The sequence below is a fragment of the Herpailurus yagouaroundi genome, unplaced genomic scaffold, assembly GCF_014898765.1.
Source record: "Herpailurus yagouaroundi ecotype Mexico unplaced genomic scaffold, PumYag 203, whole genome shotgun sequence".
NCBI lineage: Eukaryota > Metazoa > Chordata > Mammalia > Carnivora > Felidae > Herpailurus > Herpailurus yagouaroundi.
Window position 1 is genome coordinate 27,424,356 of NW_024412434.1, and position 20,638 is coordinate 27,444,993.

The following is a 20,638-nucleotide window of genomic DNA, read 5'->3' on the forward strand; positions in this document are numbered from 1 at the left end:
GCCCCCGCCCCAGTCAGCTTCATTCCGCTTCCGGTTGGCTGGGCGCTTCAGCAAAGTTGTGGCTACCGTGGTCGCGATGGGCAAGTCAGATTTCCTTACCCCTAAGGCCATCGCCAACAGGATCAAATCCAAGGGGCTTCAGAAGCTGCGCTGGTATTGCCAGATGTGCCAGAAGCAGTGCCGGGACGAGGTAAGCGGGCCTGGATGGGGCCCCAAGCGGGGCCCTGCTGGAAATCCAGGTTCAAGTCCCTGACGCTGGGGTGAGGGAGTGGAACTTCGGGTCCTGGTCGTGTGGGTTCTGCGCTGGGCGAGTCAGCTACTCAACTCGGTACCGCCATCCTGACCTGCAGCGTTTATCTAGGGGAACCAGTGATCTTTGACGCCTCATTCCTCCACGATATTCCGCCAAAAAGAAATGAAATAGGAGGCTTTGCAGCTCTCGTACACGGGATGCTACTCGAGCTGTCATAAAACGGGGCAGTTGAATGGTGCAGTGCCCGATGCTCGGGGAATGACCGTAACAGTCATCTCTGACTTGACGTGACTCCAGAGAAACAAGGTGATCGGGATTCACCCCTCTTTTCGGGATCAGATGAAAAAGGACAGCTAAGCTCTGGCACACTACTCATCTAACAAGCATTTATTGAGCGCCTACAGTGTGCCAGGCCCAGGATATTACTCCCTGTGGTGACGATCGTGGACTGTGTGGTGACGATCGTGGACTGGAGGCCAGACTGTCAGAATTCTGAATCCTAGCGGCGCCACTTGCTAGCTGTGTAGGCTTGGGCAAGTTACTCACATTCCCCCTGCCCGTTTGCTTATCTGTAAAGTGGGAATAAGAATTGTACCTACCGGGAAGATTGTGAGCTTTAAGTCAGTGAATTATGTGTACAGTGGCTCAAGGGGTCTCGGGGCAGATCTCGAAAAGGTTTGTATGCCGTCCAGCGGCGTTTGTACGTTTTCACATTAGTGAGGTGGATGACGAAGCCCCTTGAAGAATTGAGAGCAGGCTAGCGACAGGGTCGTATTTTTCCTCCGGATATTGAATTGGATTGGGTCGGTACAGCGGAACATTGGGTAATTGGAATAATCCACTCCAGTGTTTTCTGCAGGCGAGGGATGAGATGCTTAAGTAGGACTCACGTTGACTGACAGTGAAGCAGTTAACTCTTTTTTCATTTGTCTCCAGTTCTCCCCCCCCCCTTTTTAATGTTTATTTAGAGAGAGAGAGAGAGAGAGGGAGAAAGCGAGCACACAAGCAGGGGAGGGGCAAAGACACACACACACACACACACACACACACGCACGGAATCCAAAGCAGGCTTCTGGCTCTGAGCTGTCAGCACAGAGCCCGACGTGGGGCTTGAACTCGTGAACGGCGAGATCATAACCTGAGCCAGACCTGAATTCTTAACCAACTGAGCCACCCAGGTGCCCCGTCAGTTTCTTTTCTTTTTTTTTTTTTAAGTTTTATTTATTTATTTTGAGAGAGAGAGAGAGAGAGCACACAAGCAGGGGAAGGGCAGAGAGAGAGGGAATCCCAAGCAGGCTCTGCACCATCAGCGTGGATCCTGATGCAGGGCTCTAACTCATAAACCATAAGATCGTGACCTGAGCCAAAATCCGGAGTCAGATGCTTAACTGACTGAGCCACCCAGGCGCCCCTCCTGTTCTTTCTTTCTAACAGTCAAGGTGAAATTCTTACACAGAAAACTAGAGACAAATACCACGAACATTTGTATCTCCATTACCCGTATTGAACATTTTAAGAAACTCGCCTAGCCTTACTTGTTTCAGAAATATTTTAAAGTCAGTTGCAAGCATCTAGGACATTTCATCTCTAAATACTTAAGTACGCTTCTCTAAGATATTTGGGTATTTTTCTACGTAGCCGCAATATATGTCATCACACACAAAAAAAAGTAATAAAAATTGCTTTATGTCGTCTGACACACAGTCCATATTCACATTTTCATCACTTGTTCCCACAAACACTTTTTAAAAGTTTTTTTTTATTTCGGGGCACCTGGGTGGCTCAGTCAGTTGAGCGTCTGACTTTGGCTCAGGTCATGATCTCACGGTCTGTGAGTTCGAGCCCCACGTCAGGCTCTGTGCTGACAGCTCAGAGCCTGGAGCCTGCTTCGGATTCTGTGTCTCCCTCTCTCTCTGACCCTCCCCTGCTCACTCTCTGTCTCTGTCTCTCAAAAATGAATAAACGTTAAAAAAAAAATTTAAAAACAATAAATAAAATCATGGAGCATAGGGGCGCCTGGGTGGCTCAGTCAGTTGAGCATCCGACTTCGGCTCAGGTCATGATCTCGCGGTCCGTGAGTTCGAGCCCCGCGTCGGGCTCTGTGCTGACAGCTCAGAGCCTGGAGCCTGCTTCGGATACTGCGTCTCCCTCTCTCTCTCTGCCCCTCCCCCGCTTGTACTCTTTCACTCTGTCTCTCTCAAAAATAAACATTAAAAAAAAATTTTTTTTAAGTTTTTGTTAAAACCAAGACCCAATCAAAAGCCATGGATCGGATTTGTTATTAGGGCTTAAAAAAAATAAACTATTTTTTTTAGAGCAGTTTTAGCTTTACAGCAATGATGAGTGGAAGGTCCAGAGATCTGTACACACCCCATCCCCACATTTGTACAGTTTCCCCATTATCAGCATTTGGCAACAGACTAGTGCTTCACATCTTCACCACCAAAGCCTACAGTTGGCAGTGGGGTTCCCTCATGATGTTGGACATTTCTCCGGTTTTGAACAAATGTGTGTAATGGCATATATCCATTATCATCTCACAGAGAAGAGTTTCATTGCCCTAAAAATGTGAGTAATTAGGGCTTTTGATCCTCTCTCATTCCTAAACGGAATATAGAATCCACTTCCCTCGCCCTTGCTCCCACCCCCTTGCGACTCCATTGTTTTTCTTTTTTTTCTAATTAATTTTTTTTTAAAGTTTTATTTATTTTTGAGACAGGGAGAGACAGAGCATGAACAGGGGAGCGTCAGAGAGGGGGAGACACAGAATCCGAAACAGGCTCCAGGCTCTGAGCTGTCAGCACAGAGCCCGACGCGGGGCTCGAACTCACGGACCGTGAGATCATGACCTGAGCTGAAGTCGGCTGCTTAACCGACTGAGCCACCCAGGTGCCCCATCTAATTAATTTTTTACTAGTATAGCTGTCACGCGTTACCCACGTTAGTTACAGTGGTTTCCTCTGCACAACGTAATTTATGCCGTTCGCTGTGCGTGTCACTAGTGAGGCTCCCACCTGTCACCCCGCAACACTGTCACCATACGTGCCGTCAACCGTACTTCCTGCGCAGTTCTATTCCGTCACCAGAGGCCTCTCTCTCTCCCTTCTCTTCACGTGTTTGCCCAGCGCCTCTCCTTACCGCCTACAGCCGTCAGCTTATCCTCTGTGATTATAGGTCTGATTGTGTTTTTGTTTTTGTTTTGTATTTTTTTGAGAGAGAAGGTGCGCGTGCATGCCTGCATGAGCCAGGGGAGGGGGCAGAGGGAGAGAGAGAATTTCTGATGTTTTATTTATTTATGAGAGAGAGACAGAGGGTGAGCAGGGGAGGGGCAGAGAGAGAGGGAGACACAGAGTCCGAAGCAGGCTCCAGGCTCCGAGCTGTCAGCACAGAGCCCGACATGGGGCTCGAACCCACGAACCATAAGATCCTCACCTGAGCCGAAGTCGGACACTTAACTGACTCAGCCACGTGATCGCCTCCCCCCCCGCCCCTGCCCCGAGAGAGAGAGAGAGAGAGAGAGAGAGAGAGAGAGAGAATTTCAAGCAGCCTCCACACCCAACGCGGAGCCCAGTGCAGGGCTCCGCCTCAGGATGGCGAGATCACAACCTGAGCCCAAATCCAGAATCCGACACTCAACCGACTGAGCCACCCAGGAGCCCGTTACTCTTTTGTTTTGAAGGTTCCACATATAGGTGAAGTCATAGGAAATTTGTCTTTATCTGAGTTATTTCACTTAGCAAAACACCCTTGAGGCCCATCCATATTGTGACAAATGGCAAGATCTCGGTCCTTTCCTGTAGGCTGAGTAATATTCCGTTGTGCGTGTCTTCTTTATCCGTTCATCTGTCAATGGACACTCGAGTTGGTATCTTTGCTAATTCAGTTGTTTTTCTGACGTTGACTCTCTACTGGGCCAGTAACTGCCCTGGAGCGTTCCCACTTTCTGATATGAAACAGTGAAGTTTTCTTGTGGTTGTCTTTGACCCTCCTTCTCTAACTTACAGTTCTATAAACTGGAACTTGGAGCTGAAGGCTTGATTTGGATCAGGTTAAATATTTTGGGGAAGACGACTTGATAGGTGGTCCTGCGGGTTTCGTATCGCATCGCACAAGGAGGCCCGTAACGGCTGCTAGTGCTAAGATGACTGAGTGAAGAGGACGGTAATGTTAGAAAGGAATATTTTCCCTCTCGCAAGAGCGAGCAAATAGTAAGGAATACATCTAGTTTACCATCAACCTTTTCCTTCGGTGTTTTAGCATCCTTGCTTGAGTCTATTATTTCCTTAAGAGGTGCAAAGTGGTTATTTTTCTGTATTTCTCAGAATTTATTATTGGCTGCCATTCTTATGTCAGGCTGAGCTCTTTCTCATCAACTGGAGCTGTTTGGTTATCGTCAAACACAGGTTGTATGGCAGAAGGAGGATAAGTGCTTAACTCTTTTCCTTCAGTTTCCGATTTCAGAGTAAGACACTTGTGGCGATTCTGCCCCGTTTGCTCTCAACTCTGCGCATCGACTCCCCTGCCTGGGAGGGTGGCCTGCAGGAGGAGAGGTTGACCCCTCCAAGTTCCCTTTCGTCTCCCTCTCTCTCAGTATTGGAAGATTGAGGGGAAGGAGGTCGGATCCAGAGTATTCCCCTCCTGCCCATCCACTCTCACGGGTTCCTAGAATTTACTGGCCTCGTTTTGTTTTCATTTCGGTGATTGATTTTTAACCTACGGGAATTTGCACTGGTTTTGCATTCACGAGACCAACGCCAAGTTTCCTTTTAGGTACTTGCGAGTGAGAGTAGTGCACGGGCGGTACACAGTTGAGGCGAGCATTGTTGTCGGTCGTCTGTGGGTGACTGAGGGTGAGGCAGCTAAGCGAGATGGGGTGTTGACATCAGGGCAGTGGCGTGAGACTAGACGGGGAGACGGGAGAGGCGGTGTTAGGGAGGCCGAGCGGACTTAGTGGTAAGTGGAGGCAGAGGTGGAGGAGGACTCCAGGATGCCTGGCCCCTGGCCTGGGTGACCGGGCGTGGAACAGAACTGTTCACCGACACGGAGAACACGGCAGGAGAGGCCCAGTTTTCATCGCCGGTGCTGGTGGAGAATCAGCTGTAAATGTTAAGTCGCGTAGATACAAAGTCAAAACTTGTCATTTTTTTTATAGTCACCTGAAGAAGGTGCAGATTTAGTATACTTAACACGAGGTTTCTGTAGTGTGCAGTTATCCCATGAGATTTAACATGACATTTCTGTAATATGCCATAATGTATTTTGGATAATGAAGTGAAGTAGAGAAAAGTGAGTGAAATTCACTAACGGCCCATTTTACTTGGTTACGTTTCCCCAACCACTTACATCACCCTACATGTAGTGGATGTTCAATAAAATTGGGTAAATGGATTTAAAAAAACAAAATCACTCTTCTGTTCCCATGCCCTGTCCCTGTCTCTTAGTAACGTCGGCTTGCCACGAGCTTTCTGTCTCCTTAATCTCCTGGGATTATCCCTTGAGGGGCAGTGTTACATAACCTCATAAAAAATAAAAAACTTTTTTAAAAAAATGATAGTGTGCTTAAAGCTAGTGATTTTCTCTCTCTCTCTCTCTTTTTTTTTTTTTTTTTTTTTTTTTTTTTGTTACAATTTATTATCAAAGAGGAGCTTTTTATGGTTAACTAAATACTTCTGTTTAGGGCCCATTAGGATGACCTAAATCAGAACTTAACCACTACTTAATGTTTTGTAGAATGGCTTTAAGTGTCATTGTATGTCCGAATCTCACCAGAGACAACTACTGTTGGCTTCAGAAAATCCTCAGCAGTTTATGGATTACTTCTCCGAGTAAGTAACTTGAAGACATCCTTATCTCATAAGCTTTGTTGAGTTGGACATGTAGTACATATGCTTAAAAATGTGTATATTGGGAGCTCTGTCTGTTCCTTACACATTAACGGGATAGCTCTGCTATCTTGTGCTCAGGTTTTGTTTTCCTTTGACAATTTGTCACAGTATGAAATTGTTACAGAAGTGTTTCTCACAATTCAGTCTTGCTCTCCAAACACAAAAAAACTCTCTTCCATTCTAACTCGGTTGTGGCTCAGAGCACGGCTGTGGAATCCGACTGCCTGCCTTTAAGCCCTGCAAACCCAGGCTTCTCCCTTCATGGGCTGCGTGACTCTCGCTGAAGCACTTACGTTTGTCTGTGCTTCTGTTTCCTCATCTGTAAAATGGGACTAAAAACAGCACCCTCTTCCAAGCGTTTTCTTTATTTCATAGAAAGATTAATGAGTTAATGGTTTTAAAGAGTTTAGAAAAGTATCAAGTACTTGATTAATATTAGCTATTAATTATTATTGCTATTAATATTTAGTCTTAAGTCTGTCTGTCTCTTTCTTTCCCAAGTTCTGGACCTTTTGGCCTTAGGACCCCTTTTCACCCTTAAAAATTATTGAAGAGCCTCGAAGAGCTTTTGTTTGTGATTGATATCGATATATTGATACTTGTGAGTTAGGGATTAAAAATGAAAAAAAAATGAAGCGTATTTATTATTTCACTTAAAATAATAATAAATCTAGGAGTGTTAGTAAGAAAATAAAATAATAAAAAAATAAAAATAAAATAATAATAAATCTATTAAGTGTTAAAATAAATAATTTTTTAATAAAAATTAACTATATATTCCAAAACAAACAAAAACAATAGGAATAGCTTTGCTTCAGATTTTTACAAATCTCTTCAGGGTCTGACTACTAGGAGGCAGTTGGATTCTACAACCGCTTCTGTATTCAGTTGTCTGTTTCAACATGTTTTGGGTAAAGCACATAAAGAAAGGCCACCCTGTTCATAGATGTCTGGTTGGAACGGGGGAATACTTTAATAGCCTTTTTTGGATAATTTTGGATGTTCTTTGATGCGACATCAAAACACAACAACGTGGTAGTTTCTTCAAGATTAGCTGCAGCGTGGATTCTGGAACCGTGTCAGGGAACTTTTGGGCGCTATTACATTATGATCCCTCAATCTTTCACTTTAGATGGAGCTTGTCCCCATGCATGGTTTTATGTCATCATGCACTGGTCATTTGGAAAATATTGGTTCACCGAGTGTTCCGAATGGTGACACGTTTTGTTACGTAGTAGTGTAAAGTCATACTTTTTAATGTTATCAGTGTCATCGGAAAGATCCTTTAGTATTGGGAGGGACGTCAGACTCACGGTGGCCGAAGCCAGTTTACCAGATTCAATTTTTTGCCGGAAAGCTCACATTTTATCGTCGGCAACAAATGATAAACAAATGTCAGCTGTTTTTCCTTGACGTGACAAGGCTCCCTTTGCTTATTTTTGACCAAATGTCTACGAAATACCCGATTTTGAATAACCGTAGTTGATCGGTCCGTCATCCTTTCAAGTAGCAGTGGTGCGCGGTGACAGCGGTAGTTCTGTGCGTGGCTCAGACCATCGCACGAGTGCTGCGCTCAAGACAAGCCCCAGGCGGCAGTGGAAGTGCTGCGTTCCCGAGCCCGTCCCGGCGCACAGGGTATGAGACGGAGCCCCGCAGGCTGAGATTTAGTGCTGTCCCACCGCCCCGTCAAGGACGTTCTTGGTGAAACCAGCATTGATTCTCACCGCGAGCGCATATCCATGAAGAATACTCTGGCTGCCTGTGCAGGCTGGCCTCGCCGCCCACTGCCCTGACTTGGCTAAGACTCCAGCAGGTGTCCCCTATGTGGCTTTTGTGCCATCAACGCAGGTAACACGGTGAAAAAGGCCAAAGTTGTTTATCTGTGAACCACACGAAACCACCTCGATTACCACGGGGCTGCACGAGCCACATTTGGGGAAATATCATCCTGGCAAGAGCCGTCTACACTGGGCTTTTCCTCTCCGCCCCCTTTTACTGCATCCACGTAGCTGCCCAGTTTCCATCTTGCTCTTTATCTTTCTTCGGTGGATAACGCTCTTAACTACCCACAAACATCTCTCTGTTTTCCATTCTTTCCTGGCTTTCCTCCTCCTCCTCCTCCTCCTCCTCCTCCTCCTCCTCCTCCTCCTTGCTTCCTTAGCCCCTCTTCCTTTCCTCCCAGCTCCTCCAATGCAGGAATGTTCCTCAGGGTGTCCGCTCGGCTTCCTTCAGTCCACATTACCCAGGCTCCAAGAGTTCTGTCATTCTTCCAGCTGTTCCCTTTGTGTTGGGTGACTCCTCAGTCTTACTGTTCATTCCTGATTATCTGTCCTAAGTTGTAGATTTTTTTTTTTTTTCCTGGGCAGTTGTAATCTATATTTCTGAAGGCTCTCCCGAAGCCACCATTTAAAAAAATTTTTTTTTTCAACGTTTATTTATTTTTGGGACAGAGAGAGACAGAGCATGAACGGGGGAGGGGCAGAGAGAGAGGGAGACACAGAATCGGAAACAGGCTCCAGGCTCTGAGCCATCAGCCCAGAGCCTGACGCGGGGCTCGAACTCCCGGACCGCGAGATCGTGACCTGGCTGAAGTCGGACGCTTAACCGACTGCGCCACCCAGGCGCCCCCCGAAGCCACCATTTTAAAGCCAAGCACGGTACTCTGTCCACCACGCCTACCGTGTGCTGGCTGACAATACCTACTCGGAATGCTCAGCTGGGACTTCCCTGTTGTTGATTCTCCTCTACGGTGTCCTTTAAACTCACCTCCTCGCCATTCTCCCAGCCCTAGTCGTCATTCTCATCATGTGTCACCTAAATTAATTCCGTGACTTCCTCACTGATCTCCCGGCCGCAGCTTCTGTCCCTCCTGGCCGTGTTTTACGCCCATGGTTCACAAACCGCCACGTGCGTCACAATCACCGTGAGGGCTTGTGACGACAGTGGCAGATTCTGGTTCCGTAGATCTGGGCTGGGGCTGGAGACGTGCTGTTTCTATCAAGTTCCCAGGTAGTGTTGATGCTACTGTTGTAGGGACCACACTTGGAGAATTCTTGTTCTGTCTTCCCCAGGACTGTCTCACTAGATCACAGATTTTCACAGACTAACTCCTAAGTAAATTATTTGGTGCTTTGCCACTGCCTGCATAAAACCCACCCTCTTGAGCATGACATTCGAGGTACTTCCAAGATCATCCCCGCCATTATTTTCCAGCTGTGTCCCCCACCCCCGCCCCGTTCTTCTGTTCTGTCCCACCATGTCCCTCCTTTCTGTCTGCTCACAACGTTAGCTCAGTGAGATCATCATTTCCCAGACGTGATGCTTCCGTGTTTCTCTGCCAGCTGGGAGTGGCCTTCTCTTCCTCTCCACCTATAAGGTCTGATGTCTACTTCCCCGCCCACGTTAAAGATCGCCAGCGGGCATCCCTCAACTCCGTGACATTGTGCTACATCTCTTTTGCAGTTCGCCTCGTGTTATGATTGGTTCCGCTAGATTGGAACCTGGGTCGAGATTTAGGTTTTATTCACCTGTGTTTACCCAGCACGTAACACAGTGTATTCCGTGCAGAGGGACACATTGAGTACCAATTTCACGTGGAATCAGGGAAGTTTTGTTATCGTCGGAAGAATGGTTTTATTATGCCACACTCAGTCACGCTAAGAGACTTCACGGAGGAACTTTTCTAGACCCGTGGAGTCACTTCTACTGTGGTTGCTCCGCCAAGCCTGGAAGTCTCAACTCCAAACTGACCTGTAACTGAAATCCTCGAAAGCTGTAAACTTTCGGGATTCCTTTCCCTTTTCAGTTCTTGAGGGTTCCTAACAGGTAGTCACATAGATGTGTCATCTATCATTTGGGCATTCACACTGTATGGTGGCTTTGTATTTGTAGAATTACCTTAATGCTTTCCTTCCTTTCTTTATTAGGGAATTCCGAAATGACTTTCTAGAACTTCTCAGGAGACGCTTTGGTAAGCATCTGGGTATTATGCGCACAATAACTTCCTAATCCGTAAACCTGCTCCGGGTTGACGGTGTGCTGTTTTGTTCTCAGGCACTAAGAGAGTCCACAACAACATCGTGTACAATGAGTATATCAGCCACCGGGAGCACATCCACATGAATGCTACCCAGTGGGAGACTCTGACTGATTTTACCAAGTGGCTGGGCAGAGAAGGTGAGAATAAGACAGGATCTGAGCAGCTGTTGCGTGGCTCGGGGGCAGAGACAGAATTGTCACGGTTTCTGTGTACATTTACAAAAAGAGGGCGAGCAGGGCAGTTAAAAACTGGCAGAGGGGAGCATAATCTTCCAGGACTGATTTTGTGTGTTCCACCCGAACGCGAGCGTCTGGGACGGTTCTTTCGACAGGGCCCGGATTTATCACCAGCACATCGTCTCATGCGGGTTAAGGGTTATTACCAGTCCTCCCCCTTTTACGCCCCCGTATTCATTTTACTTTCTGAGGCTTTTGTTACCCCCGCGCAAGGAGCTTTTTAAAAATTTGCTGCAGCTTTTTCCATTTCTAATCTTCATAGGATGAACTTGGAGGGAGAGGGCAAGGAGCCGTGACATGTATCACATACTCACTGTGTTACTTGATTCCATTTTACGGGGCAAATTTCTATTAAGTTAGTAGAATATCATGTACTCGTCGGATGTTAAATACTTAGACACAGTTAAATAATTACTAAGCAAGATGATGCTTTCCTGTATTTCCCTGGCGTACATAGTTGACTTAGCCCAGGTAGTTAAAAATCAGAATGATAATTTTTTCTGTTCAAGGAGATAAAGTATCCCACTTAAAATATCTAAATGTTATCAACTGTGAGTATGGAAAATCCGTGGGCCGCATGAATTTGTGTATTTGAATGTGTTTGAATAGTGTATTTGAATGAATAAGTACATGACGCAGAGATGGAACGCATTTATATTTCCCTTTAGTTTTGGTTGTGTACGAGTTTACCTGTTATTTTTTTTTTTTTTTTAAGGCTTGTGCAAGGTGGATGAGACGCCGAAGGGCTGGTATATTCAGTATATCGACAGGGACCCAGAAACTATCCGCCGGCAACTGGAACTGGAGAAAAAGAAGAAGCAGGACCTTGATGATGAAGAGAAGACAGCCAAGTTTATTGAAGAACAAGTGAGAAGAGGTCTGGAAGGGAAAGAACAGGTGGGCAGCAGTGTCATTCAGGGAGGCGATGGGAAAAGGTCTCAAGAAGCAAAATTTTTAAGCATCGAGTTGAGTTTGGCAGATGCTGTTCCTTACCGAAGAGGAGAATGAGCATGACGGAGTCTAAAAGGCCAGCTTCTGGAGTCGAGGCCAGCCTGGGTCCCGTCTCTGACTTACTGACTCTTGATCTTATAGAATTCTATAGTTCTAAACCTCAGCTTCCTTATGGCTAAGGTGCAGGTGATAACTAATGGGGGAGACACAGCAGATGACATTACTCGGCCGTAATTAGCGCGATGCTGGAGTTAAACACAGTGTGGGAACCTAGGTGCCAGCACCTGCCCCAGCCTGGGCAGGATGTAGACTATTTGAATCAGGCAGATACAACCTGTGGGCCTGAAGAATCAACAGGCCGAACCCAGGTAAATGGGGAGACAGGGCATGGGGAAGGTGGTTCTGGTGTTAGAATAACTAGAGGAGGGCATTTATTTTAACAAATATTTATTGGGTACCCTCTGTGTGCCGGGCCTTCTTCTAGGTACTGGGGAGAGAGCAGTAAACAAAAGATAAAAACTCCCTGCCTCATGGTGCTTCCATACCAAAAGTTGTGTGTGTGTAGGAAAGCATAGCCTGTGACATAGGTGGCGCTCCTAGCCATTTAGTATTTTAAAAGCTTTATTGTGTGGGGCACCTGGGTGGCTCAGTCAGTTGAGCGTCCGACTTCGGCTCAGGTCATGATCTCGCGGTCTGTGGGTTTGAACCCCGCGTCAGGCTCTGTGCTGGAGCCTGCTTTGGATTCTGCGTCTCCCTCTCTCTCTGCCCCTCCCCTGCTCATGCTCTGTCTCTCTCTCTCTCTCTCTCTGTCAAAAATAAACATTAAAAAAAAAAAAACTTTATTGTGGTATAAGATACATGTGCTAAAGTGTATGATGTGCATTAATCTTAAGGTTACAGCTTAGTGGAATTGTTACATATGGATGGATGGATGGATGGATGGATGGGTAGTAGATGGATGGATAGCTTATGAAATGACCACCCAGATCAAGATATGGAACATTTTCAGTGTCACACTCATTCCCAGTTAATATTCCCTGTTCCCCAGAAAGGAACCGGTGTTCTGATGTGCCAGTCTTAATTACTTGCCAGTTTGTTCTTGAACTTCGTCGAAGTTCATACGAACTTCGCCATACGGTACACTCTCTCTGTGTCTGGCTTCTTTAACTCAGACAGAATGTTCTTTATGTTTACTGCACCTGTGTCCTTTCCTACCAGTGTTTCACCCTTTTTAAAATTGATGTCTGTTCCATTTTATGAATATTACACAATGGATCCATTGTCCTGCTGAGAAACATGTAGCTTGTTTTCAGGATTTGGCTAGTATGAATACAGCTGCTCTGATCATTAACGTGCGTGTCTTATAGAAGCTGTTTATTACAGAGTGACGCAGGAAGGAAAAGGCAATAAGAAAGTAAAGATCCATTTATGAGTCAACTTTTATACCATGTTAATTGACCTTGATGAGTGGGTGGCTGTGCGTGTGTAATATGGTGCTGCTTTCATATGCATGTATTTACGCCATCTTTTAGGAGTTTTCTATATTAAAATAGAAACAATGTTTAAAGCCCTGTAGTTGTTAAATTTAACCCCTGCCTAAGATTGAAAAAACTTTTTATTCTTGAAATTCTTTTACCTTTTTAAAATTTAGACCTCTGAGGGCACCTTGGAGCCTCAGTCGGTTAAGCATCTGACTTTGGCCCAGATCATGATCCTGCGGTCCGTGAGCTTGAGCCCCCTGTCGGGCTCTGTGCTGACAGCTCAGAGCCTGCTTCAGATTCTATGCCTCCCTCTCTCTCTACCCGTCCCCCACTCATGCTCTGTCTCTCTCTGTCTCTGAAAAATGAATAAACATTAAAAAAATTAAAAAAAAAAAAAACCTTTAAACCTCTGGGGGCATCTGGGTGGCTTAGTCAGTTAAGCATGCAACTCTTCGTTTCGGCTCATGGCACGATCTCATGGTTTGCGAGTTTGAGCCTCACATTGGGCTCCGCGCTGACAGTGTGGAGTCTCCTTGGGATTCTCTCTCTCTGCTCCCTCCCTGCACTCTCTTTCTCTAAAAAACAAATCAACTTTAAAATAAAATGAAAATAAAATTTAAAGTTCTGTTTTCAGTGGAGGGAAAATTATAATTTCCTATTGTGGAAATTAAGAAGGATCACATCTTGTGCAGAGGAACATGGTTTACCTTTTGGAATAGCGTTGTTTTGTAACATTTTTGCTTAATTCCATTAAGACCTTCAAGTTAATTCATACTTTCCAGGTATAAATAGCATCTTCCAGTAAAAGAAGTCCTACTGATCAGTGCTTCCTCATTCCACACTTAAACATGTCAGTTTTTTTAAAAGTAACATTGTGTCTTTTGTAAGATGTTAATGGACATTGCCTAAGGAAAGAATATCTCAGTTAGATCTCAAGAACATTTTTTTTTAACGTTTTATTTATAAGAACATCTTTTCTGTTAGTAGAAACCACAGTTAACATTTAATCCAACACTCTTGCAGGCATGATGCTAAGTGTTTCCTTTATATCGTATTTAACCCTTATGATACCTCTGAATATGCACGTTATCCCTGTTTTAAAGATAGAATAGTTGAGGCATAAGAGAGATTGCGAGATTGGCAGGTGACAGAGCCGATACCGTGCAGAGGTGAGTTTTACCTGCACTTCTTCCTGAGTTCGTCTTAGACTCTCGATCTTAACAGTAAACCATCCCACAATATAGAAAGGTTTTGTTTTTTTAAGGTAATCCTCTAGCTAAAACTTTTAAAGTTTATTGTTTTATGTTGTTTCCATTTTATTTTATTTTTTTTTTTAATTTTTTTTTTTCTTTCAACGTTTATTTTTTATTTTTGGGACAGAGAGAGACAGAGCATGAACGGGGGAGGGGCAGAGAGACAGGGAGACACAGAATCGGAAACAGGCTCCAGGCTCTGAGCCATCAGCCCAGAGCCTGATGCGAGCCTGACGCGGGGCTCGAACTCACGGACCGCGAGATCGTGACCTGGCTGAAGTCGGACGCTTAACCGATTGCGCCACCCAGGCGCCCCTGTTGTTTCCATTTTAAATTGTAGCAGGAAGACAGATGTAGGTAAACTTCTGCAGTTTGGTCCAGAGAAGTCACTTTCTCCCCTCTTTGGAATAGTGCTCAGTGGAGGGATGTTTGCAGTACGTGTCATTTCTTGGCTAGGATCTTAATCACCTTGCACTTGTATTTGGAGCTGCCTTGCAACAATGGGTAGGAAGTCAGCACCTGGGCCTACTGAGTACTGATGGCAAATGCACTATAAACCAAAGCTTCACACTCTTTTTTTTTTTTCCTTTTAGGAGGCTCCTGTTTTTACGGAATTAAGCAGAGAAAATGATGAAGAAAAAGGTAGTTTTACTTTTTTTTTTCTTCTTCTTATATGGATGCTTTCCTATTGGCCCTGCCAAAAACTAGCAACAGGTTTGGGAGCAAGACCTGTACTGTGTCTGGATCGCACTGTTCTCGCCCATATGTGAAAAAGTTGTAACGATGAACCGGGTAGGATGCCTTCAGCTACAAGTAAGAAAACTGACCAAAGGGAGCCTCAGTAGTAAGGAAATAGCTTGCTCTAACAAGAGTCCCAGGGGCAGGGTGGTTCCGGACGCCAGGCCATCGGTCAGCAGCGGGACACGAGGTAGCTGTGGGCACTTTCGGCCATTGTATGTAGACCCAGCATTGTCCAGAGGATGACAGAGGGCATCTCTTCTAGAGTCCCCTGTGAGCCAGGAAACTTTCCCTAGAAGACACTCCTCCAGCCAGCACACTTCCTTTGGAATGTCACTGGCCAGACCCTATCAGCCTCCACGTCAAAGGCAGTCTCTGGGAAAGGAAGCTGGATTATTTTGATTGTTTTAGAACAAAAGAACCTTATAAAGCCTCCCCCCCCACCCCTGCCCCTGCCCCCGCCTCCTAATCCCATCACTTTGAGCATTAGGTTTTCAACATGCAAATTTACAGAGGATACAGACACAGTGTGAGAAGTGTGAACACCTAAACAAAATTGGAGTCCTGTCCCCTTAGCAAGGGCAGAAGGGGACAGTGGAGGTGGAGAACAGCCAAGGCAGTCTTTCCCAGCTCTGAGCATCTGCCCAGTGCGCTTCTCTGCAGGAGTTTATCATCTCTGGATAGGAGCATTCCAGCTCTCGTTCATGCCGACCGTCCGGGAACTTCTGTGTGGATGTGGTGTGGTATCTTATCTGAGCAGTGTTATAATTTCCCTGAAATATATGCGTATATGTGTATAAATGAAGTGTGTGTGCGTGTGTAGGAAATGAAATGTGTAAAATACGTAAAAAACTATAGCACTGTTTTTTCTTCCAGTTACATTCAATTTGAATAAAGGAGCATGTAGGTCAGCAGCAACATCATCCAAATCAAGGTGAGCTACATGAATAGGTATCTTAGAACTGGAGGATTTCTGTGAAATGTTGATGACTACATTTTAAAAGCTGCAGTATTGTGGGTGTTTTTTTTTCCTTTTTCTGGTTGTAATGTTCTTCTCTGTTTTGTTTTTGTTTGGTGGTTGTTGTGTTTTTCAGCAACTGTTTTTTCCCCTGATTTGCCTATGATGATATGATGCCCCCTTTTGAGGAAAGGCCTACTCTGATCACGTGCTTCCCATGACACATCTTTGTCTCTCTGGGAGTCCTTCTCCACTTAATAATTCCTTCTGTGCTACTGCGGTGCTATTTGGTTTTCTTTTTCCTTTTTTTCTTTTCTTTTGCTGTTTGTTTTTCCATCAGAGCCCATGTCTCAAGTTTAAATATTAGCTGGAGTATACAGTTTTTGTTCTGTCTACCGTATTAAGATCTTGTGAGAATAGAGACGAAGTCATTCGCCTAACTTCTCAGCACCTAGTACAGTGTAAATGCCCTGGTCAGCACTCAGTGACGACTGCCTTCTGGGCTACGCGATGTAGTAACAGAATGGGGCTTGCCAGCTTTTTCTGGGAAAGGCCCTACAGTAAACAGTTTAGACATCATTGGCCATATGTCTTTGTCACAACCACGTAGCTGCTATCGGAGCGAGAAAGCAGCCAGAGACAATATGTAAACAAGCGATCGTGGCTGTATTCCAGTAAAATCTTATTTATAAACACAGGCAGCAGGCCGCATCTGCCCCTTAGGTTGTAGTTTGCCAGGTCCTGGAACAGCATGTAGTCAGGTACTTCTCACTTTTCACGTTCTCTTCTCTTGCAGTTCTTAGACATTCTTTCACCACATCTCTGTTCACTATCTGTGATGTGCAGTGTGTCCAGTTGTTTATGGAGATAAAAAAAATAAAACAAGACATTCAGGAAGGCACCTCCTCCTGACACCTTCCCATCATCTACCAGACATTAGTTTTGAGTTGGCCAATCTTTGTTATTTTACTTAGTATTTTACATATTGTTTATTGAAGACCTAACTCAGGTTTTCTGGTTAATTTATTAGGCGAGTGTTTATTTACACGACGAAGTAAGTGGCGAGGAGAGTTGAAGGAACTAGACAGACTGAGGGAGCACGTAATACTGCTTCAGAATGGCTGGCCGGAGGTCTTCACTTTGGTCAAAATATTTCAGGATTGGGGTGCCTGGGTGGCGCAGTCGGTTGGGCGTCCGACTTCAGCCAGGTCACGATCTCATGGTCCGTGAGTTCGAGCCCCGCGTCAGGCTCTGGGCTGATGGCTCAGGGCCTGGAGCTTGTTTCCGATTCTGTGTCTCCCTCTCTCTCTGCCCCTCCCCCGTTCATGCTCTGTCTCTCTCTGTCCCAAAAATAAATTCAAAAAACGTTGAAAAAAAAAATTTAAAAATATTTCAGGATTGACACCTACATGAGAGATCGTGAAGGAAGCGGTCAGCTGGGTTCTACACGTGGCACCCTTGAAAATTCTTTTCAAAGTAGTGGTCTGATAGGTCCCGGAAGACAGATTTAAATATGTCAGATCACACGTTGCCTTACGGTGTTAGACCTGTACGTGTTTCCCTGCAGTCTCCCTTATTATTTGTTATTCCCAAGTGTAGATAAATGTTAAACTTGGTCCCAGCGGCCCCCAAGCTGGTCTCTCTCGTGTTAGTTTTCTGTGGCTGCTGTAAATGACCGTAAACCAAGTGTCCCGAGACAACAGGAATTTGTTCTGTTTCTGGAAGCCAGAAGCGTGAAGTCAGAATCGCCGGCCGAGATCAGGCCACGTGCCAGGCGGTGCTTCCTCCGCGGGCCCTGGCGGGAATCCGTCCTTTGCCTCTTCCGGCTTCCGCTGGCCGCTGCCATCCCTCGGCTTGTGGCTGCGCCCTTCAGTTTTCAAGAGCAGCGTCCTCACATCTCCCTTTGCCCCACCTTCACACCACCTTCTCTGTGTGTCACGTCTGCCCGTTTCCCTCTCGAAAGGACGCATGTGCATAGAACCCATTCGGGCACCCCAGGATAGTCCCACCTCAGAATCTATAACCTGATCTCGTTTGCAAAGACCCCTTTCCCAGTAAGGTCGCATGTATCAACTCCAGGGATGAGGACCGGTTATCTTTGGGGTCTGCTGTTCAGCCTCCTGTACCCCGACGCCAGGCTTTGATGTCATTATAAAAGTAGTTTTATTTGACCGAGTTCTGTGTGTTCAGTCTCAAGTATGTATACAAACGCGTAAGTGGTGTCACAGATAATACAATGTTAAGACTCATCTAAATTTCCTTTTTCTGAGATTAGGGCCCATTTTTGTAGAGGTTGGGATTTATTTTCCTGTCGATTTATATCTCGTGTATAGCTAAAACTCAGAATGAATGAAGTGATCTAGATAGCAAAAATGGGTGTCTTAGGCTATACTGAGGCACGGAGGTAAGCCCTGCTCCTCCCGGCTTTGAACACAGGTTACTCGGTTCCCATTTCTGTTTTGGAGCTTCTCTTCTTTAATTGTGTTAGGTATTACTAACCGATGGCAGAATTCTAGGGCCCTTCTAGAAGCGAACATTCCATTCGCAATCTGTTACTGTTCATTTCTTGCCTTGATTTTAGCCCCATCTTCACTGTCTCGGTTTGTCACCTTCTACTAGAACCTTTTTGGGGGAGGAGGGGTGTTATTGTGAGAGCAGCTAGTGGGAAGATTGAATGTAGTACACGGCTGAAAAAAAATGGACTCTTGCCTTTTACTTCACTGTCATTGAGAGTGATATTTAATTTCCTATGCTTCTGGCGATGTTAAATTCTTAAAATGATTTGTATAGGTTTTCTCTCTTGATTCTAAACAGTATTTTTAGGATAGGGATTATCACTTTCTTGAAAGCTTGGTAAAATACTGTGTTAGTGTCAGCAGGCGAGGGAATACCTTCTACTACTGGTTCGGTACTATTTAACACTTTTGTGACAGTCATTAGTTTATTCAACTTTGCAATATAATCTTGATCATACGAATTTCAATAATTTGCATCATTTTTATTTTTCTAGACTATCCTTTTTATCTAGCCTCTCAAATTTACTATCTGTTTTATTACTCTTTTAAAATACCAACTTTTTGGGGTGCCTGAGTGGCTCAGTCGGTGAAGTGTCCAACTCCTGATTTCTGCTCAGGTCATGATCTCAGTTCGTGAGACCAATCCCCTGTGCGTTGGCTTGGGCTTGGGATTCTCTGTGTCCCTCTCTTTCTGACCCTCCCCTGCTCGGACGTGCCCTCTCTCGCTCTCTCTCTTTCAAAATAAATAAACATAAACAAACCCAACTTTTTATTTTCTTGATAATACAATTTCTCTGGTTTCTGTGTTAGTGATTTCTGTCCTTCATAATGTCTTCTGTCAGCATTTCTTAAATTCTTCATCATTCATTTTAGCTCTAACAGAATCTTGATATTGCAGGCAGAAGGATCTAGATGTCAAGCCCTACCATGTCTTTCTCTCTCTCTTTTTTTTAATAAGCAATTAAAATTTTATTTTATTTATTTATTTTTTTTAAGAAAGAGAAAACATGAAGGGGAGAGGGAGAGAGAGAAACATTTTTTTTTTAAGTTTATTTATTTTGAGAGAGAGTGGGCAGGGGAGGGGCAGTGAGAGGGAGAGAGAGAATTCTATGTCACTGTCAGCGCAGAGCCCAACGTGGGGCTTGAACCCACAAACAGAGAGCTCATGACCTGAGCCAAAATCAAGAGTCAGATGCTTAACCCACTAGGCCACCCCGGTGCCCCAGAGAATCTTCAACAGGCTCCGTGCCCAGTGCAGAGCCCAACACAGGGCTCGATCCCATGGCCCTGGGATCACAACCTGAGCCAAAATCAAGAGTTGGATGGTCGGGGCGCGCCTGGGTGGCTCAGTCGGTTGAGCGTCCGACTTCGGCTCAGGTCATGAGCTTGCAGGTCGTGAATTCGAGCCCCGTGTCGGGCTTTGTGCTGACAGCTCAGGGCCTGGAGCCTGTTTCGGAGTCTGTGTCTCTCTCTGTCTCTGCCCCCTCCTCGCTCGCTCTCTCTCTCTCTCTCTCTCAAAAATAAAGATTTTTTTTTAATTAAAAAAAAAAGTTGGACACTCAACTGACGGAGCCGCCCAGGTGCCCCTCTTTCTCTTACTAAAGACTCAGTGTCTTTGGTCATCACCTGTGAGATAAATCGTCATTTTTTTCCATGCTCTTATGTGACCATTGTGATCTGGTACATCCCCCACCACTTGTACTCCAGCTCTGCCAAATTATTTGTGCCGTCCTAGACGAGCCGTGCTGGCTCACCCTGACTCTTCTCGGTGTCTGCTGTTCCCCCTTCCCGGGACACCCTTCCATGTCTGTTCTCCCACCTGTTATGAGATCCTGATGGGCTATTCTGTTCATCTTTTTATCCCCACTCCTTGTCACCTTGTAGACATCTAATAATGCCAAATAAATTGTCTTGACAGAAAACTCTTTTTTCTATTCAGGTTAGGTGTTTTGGTGTGACGAAATATATATAACATGATGTTTACCGTTTTGACCATTTTTAAGTGCACGGGTCAGTGGCAGTAAATAGATTCGCATTATGTCTGTGACCAGCATCCATCTACCAGATTTTTTCATCACCCCAAACTGAAACTGTACTCGTTAAACCCTAACTCCCCGTTTCCCTCTACCCCACCAGACCCCAGTGACCTCTGTTCTCCTTTCTGTCTCTATGAACGTGACTGTTCTAATCTCCTCTTATGAGTGGAATCATACAGAGGTTGCCCTTCTGTGACTGGCTTCTTTCACTCACTCTAATGTCCTCAAGGTACCTCCACATTATGGTCGTGTGTCAGAATTTCCTTCCCTTTTAAGGCTCAATACTATCCTG

The 20,638-nt window shown here is 45.2% G+C and overlaps 1 protein-coding gene across 2 annotated transcripts in view; it reads left to right on the forward strand.

Moving 5' to 3' along the window:
- The first annotated feature begins 20 nt into the window (after window positions 1-20).
- KIN (Kin17 DNA and RNA binding protein) overlaps window positions 21-20,638 on the forward strand; it is a 42,030-nt gene continuing 21,412 nt past the window's right edge. For both annotated transcript variants that reach the window (XM_040451493.1, XM_040451494.1), the window contains exons 1-7: window positions 21-190; window positions 5,984-6,078; window positions 10,065-10,108; window positions 10,192-10,314; window positions 11,129-11,310; window positions 14,692-14,740; window positions 15,713-15,770. In XM_040451493.1, coding sequence (XP_040307427.1) covers window positions 77-190; window positions 5,984-6,078; window positions 10,065-10,108; window positions 10,192-10,314; window positions 11,129-11,310; window positions 14,692-14,740; window positions 15,713-15,770 — 665 coding nt within the window. In that variant the 5' untranslated portion in view covers window positions 21-76. The remainder of the gene's footprint in view (window positions 191-5,983; window positions 6,079-10,064; window positions 10,109-10,191; window positions 10,315-11,128; window positions 11,311-14,691; window positions 14,741-15,712; window positions 15,771-20,638) is intronic.